Raw genomic sequence first — 3,861 nt, 5'->3', positions numbered from 1 at the left:
GCGAAAAAATGACATGATTTTTCGCATGTGAAAAAATTGAACATACTGGGGGCGGGCGAGAAGAGTTACGCCACTGGGATAGGGTATCAAATAGTTACTTCGAGAACGAGGGTAAACCAGTATACATTAGTTGTACTGTTGTAATGAACTAAGATAACTAAAAACTATTTAAAATCTAGAGAAACTAAAGTCTATAGAACTATATACATGTTTGGCAGAAAGTACCACTATTGGTTAAAGGGTAACCTAGCTACTTTCTTTATTGACCTAAGATATTCGCCATTAGGTGTGGATACCCTAACAGTTCGAACAAGAGAGTCTTTGCCTGGGAGCACTTCGATAATCTTTGCCAGAGGCCAGAGGAGTGGGGGAGTCTCTTCATCTTTAATTAGTACAACATCACCTATCTTTAAAGGATCAGTAGCGATGTTCCACTTACTCCTACTTTGGGTCATATGCAAATATTCCACCGACCACCTCTTCCAAAAGGTTTGATGAATTTTCGAGATATGCTGAAAGAGGGAAAGACGGTTCTGTGGTATTTCTGAGAGATCTGGTTCTGGTGGACTTGTGAGACTTTTTCCTACAAGGAAGTGTCCGGGCGTTAAGACTGAGAGATCGTTTGGATCATTTGAGAGCTGAGTGATAGGTCTTGAGTTTAAAATGGCTTCGATTTGACAAATTATTGTATAAAAAACTTCAAAGGTAAAACGAAGATTTCCTACAAGACGATAAAGATGGTATTTGGTACCTTTAATCCCTACCTCATGCAACCCAAATTGAGAAGGGTTACGAGGCACTCCAAATTTAAAACGAATAGAGTTTTCAGAGCAGAAATTAGTAATCCTCTGCGAGAAGTTCTTACTTTTAAAGAGTTCGTTTAACTCAAGAAGCTGATTGCGGGAACCATAGAAATTAGTAGCATTGTCTGACCATATAATCTCGGGAGCACTCCGCCTTGCAATAAATCTTTTAAGGGTGAGAATAAAAGCATCAGCTGTTAAGCCGGTGACAAGTTCGATATGAACACATTTGGTGGTCATACATATGAAGAAGGCTATGTATGCTTTGTATAATGGAGCCTTTCTAAGATGAAAGGATCGGATCATGAAAAAACCTCCGTAATCTACTGAGACCTTTTGGAAAGGTCTTGTTGAGAGAACACGATCGGGATGGAGATCTGCCATAAGTTGTGTTGACTTGGGTGTCATGAAACGGAAACATTTCACACAGTCGTGTATTATCTTCTTTGTTTGTCTTAGTCCAGAGATAGGCCAATATTTCGAACGAAAATTTGACAACGTGGTCAGGGCACCTGCATGTTCCAATTTAACATGCATTTGTTTTATCATTAATTTGACAACTGAATGATTAGATGGTAGTAGCAAGGGATGTTTCTGTTCGAAAGAGATAGGGGCAAATTCTAATCTACCACCTACATGAAGAAGTCCAGTTTTCTCAGAGAGGAAGGGGTTTAGTGCCCTGATAGTTTTATCAGAGATTATTTTCCGATGTTTTAACTCATGAAATTCTTTAGGAAAGGCCTGTGATTGTATGTACTTAACAATCACAGTGGTGGAGGAGCTTATTTCACAAACTTGCAGTGGTCCTAATTCTAAAGGTGAATTAGTATGTCTTTTTCTTAGATTTGAGAGAAAATGAAAAACATATGCCAGAGTTCTCTGAATTTTTGAAAATGACGAACATTTATTAAAAAGGGTTTCAAGGGTATTATTGACTTGAGATATGTCAGAGGTTGTGCTTAAAGTGACCTGAGTGTGTCTGAGTTCCAGTAAATCTCCCGTCCATTCTTTTATCCTGAATTGAGAGTAGTCTATTACACTGGAAACTAAAAAGGGGGGACCTTCGGTCCAAAATTTTTTTAAATTTGACTGAGTGATATCTGAGGCTCTAGAGGGAAAATCTGCTACGTTTAAAGAGGAACTTACATGATGAAATAAAAAGGATTTACTTAATTCTTTGATTTGACTGACACGATGAAGTACAAATGGATTCCATGTAAATTTAGTTGTTAAAATCCATGTTAAAGCGATGAGGCTGTCTGAGAATATGTGAACTTCAGATATTGTGACGTTTTTTGAAAGAACCTCAAGTACCTTTCTAGTAAGAGTGACACCTAATAAGATACCAGACAATTCTAACCGAGGAATAGTTAGTTTATTTTTTAGTGGAGCTATTCTAGTTTTCGATGCTATGAGGCGAGACGTGACTGTGTTGTCACTATACACGACTCGAAGATAGACACAAGCAGCATAAATGTCCTGAGAGGCATCGGTGAAACAATGTAATTGCATATCCGATTTAGGCAGTGGAAGTGTCAGGCATCTGGGAAATGTAATTTTAGATATTGATTGGAATGTATCCAATAATGATTTCCAGTATATCACTGTACCAGTCTAAGGGCAATGACCAGATAAGTTGTAAGAAAGATTTAGAGTGTACTCTAAAAGATAAGAGTTTTCCTAAGGAGTTATACATTCGAGAAACATAGGTACATAATTTTCTTTTTGTTAAGGGAGGCGCCTCTTCACAAATAGGCAACTTAAAAGAAAAATCGTCTTGATAAGGTGACCTGTTAATACCTAGGACCTTAGAGAAGCTACTAAGTCAAGATTAACTTCTGAAGTGAAGATCATATTATGCTCATTTGAAAAGGCACGAGAATTTAAATATATTTTATAGAGTTGGAAACCGTGAATGTTCAGAAGCGAGCGTAGTTGAGAATAAAGTATGTGTAACCTTTCCAAGTTATTGGCGCTGGTCACGATATTGTCGATATTTGCATAATTTTTTATAGTATGAGAGGCTACTGAGAGTGTGGTTTGGTTAACAAAAGTTTGAACCTGAGGGACAGTAAACAACGGAGTAGGGCACGTTACATTAACGTTCACCATATCAGGAGGCGGCAATGCACACTGGGCCTCCAGTAACAGAATATGGTTGGGCACTGCAGGAGCTGTTGTTACTTGGCCCTCTACGAATGGTAGGGCCACGGTAACAGAAGAAAAGGCAGGTTCCACTGAATCTAATGAATTAGATTGTGAGGTGGTATGAGTAAGAACAGTTTGTATTGAGAGAAATTTGATGACATCCGTGTCAATACGAGGCTGTAAGAGGAGTATTTGATTTTCGTGTGTTAGTGGAGGAACAGTGGATTTATTCCGAGAAGGGATAATTTTCAAAAAATTGACATGTACAGCACAGCACCTTCACAAGGTGTTGCAATTAATAATAAATCAATAGATTTTTGTGTAGGAATTTTATTGAAATGTAAGAAAGTGGGAGTGAATATATTCTGAGCTTGAATAGAGAGTTTATTAACCTGTCGTATATTTAGAGCATTTAAAGTTTCATGTTGAGAGATATCTTGAATTTGTATACTAGTTTGGGGAGGTATATTTGCCAATTCCGCTTGTACACCGCAAGAAGGCGGTACTTGAGTTAAGTTTTCAATAACCAATGGAGACAAATTGACAGTTTTTAGAATAGGAGTAGAGACTAAAACATTTTGTGTATGTAAAACTTGACTTGAAACCAAAGTATTGGATTCTTGTAATATTTGTGGGGGAGAAATGTTAAGAAGCACGGGAGATACAGATATTACAGTTTCAGTAATCATATTTTGTTCTGGAGTATTTTGAAAAGTGACTGTTTGTGCTGGTAACACATTTTTTAAGAGAGGCTGGCCTATTACATCTTGAGTACTAATGTTATTAGAAGTGTTTTTATAAGTCGGCTTTTGAAGCTCTTGCGTCTGAGCTTGAACAATTGCAGAACTAAACGAAGTACTTATAGTTATTTCTTTCATCTCTTTGAACTGATTGGGGAGGGAGTCAGAGT

At 37.6% G+C, this 3,861-nt stretch overlaps 1 protein-coding gene across 1 annotated transcript; it reads right to left on the bottom strand.

Annotated features, from left to right (window-relative positions):
- Positions 1-227: 227 nt before the first annotated feature.
- Positions 228-2,315, bottom strand: LOC140449001 (uncharacterized). The gene has a single exon (XM_072542141.1). The coding sequence runs from the start codon at positions 2,313-2,315 to the stop codon at positions 228-230; it is 2,088 nt and encodes a 695-aa protein (XP_072398242.1).
- Between the last annotated feature and the right edge of the window lie 1,546 nt (positions 2,316-3,861).

The sequence above is a fragment of the Diabrotica undecimpunctata genome, chromosome 8 (genome assembly GCF_040954645.1).
Source record: "Diabrotica undecimpunctata isolate CICGRU chromosome 8, icDiaUnde3, whole genome shotgun sequence".
NCBI lineage: Eukaryota > Metazoa > Arthropoda > Insecta > Coleoptera > Chrysomelidae > Diabrotica > Diabrotica undecimpunctata.
Note: the sequence above shows the minus strand (reverse complement) of the source record. Positions and strands in the feature narration are given on the sequence as shown.

Bases quoted from the DNA above. Each gene is read 5' to 3' on its own strand.
- LOC140449001 (XM_072542141.1), bottom strand. From the start codon at position 2,315: ATGCAATTACATTGTTTCACCGATGCCTCTCAGGACATTTATGCTGCT.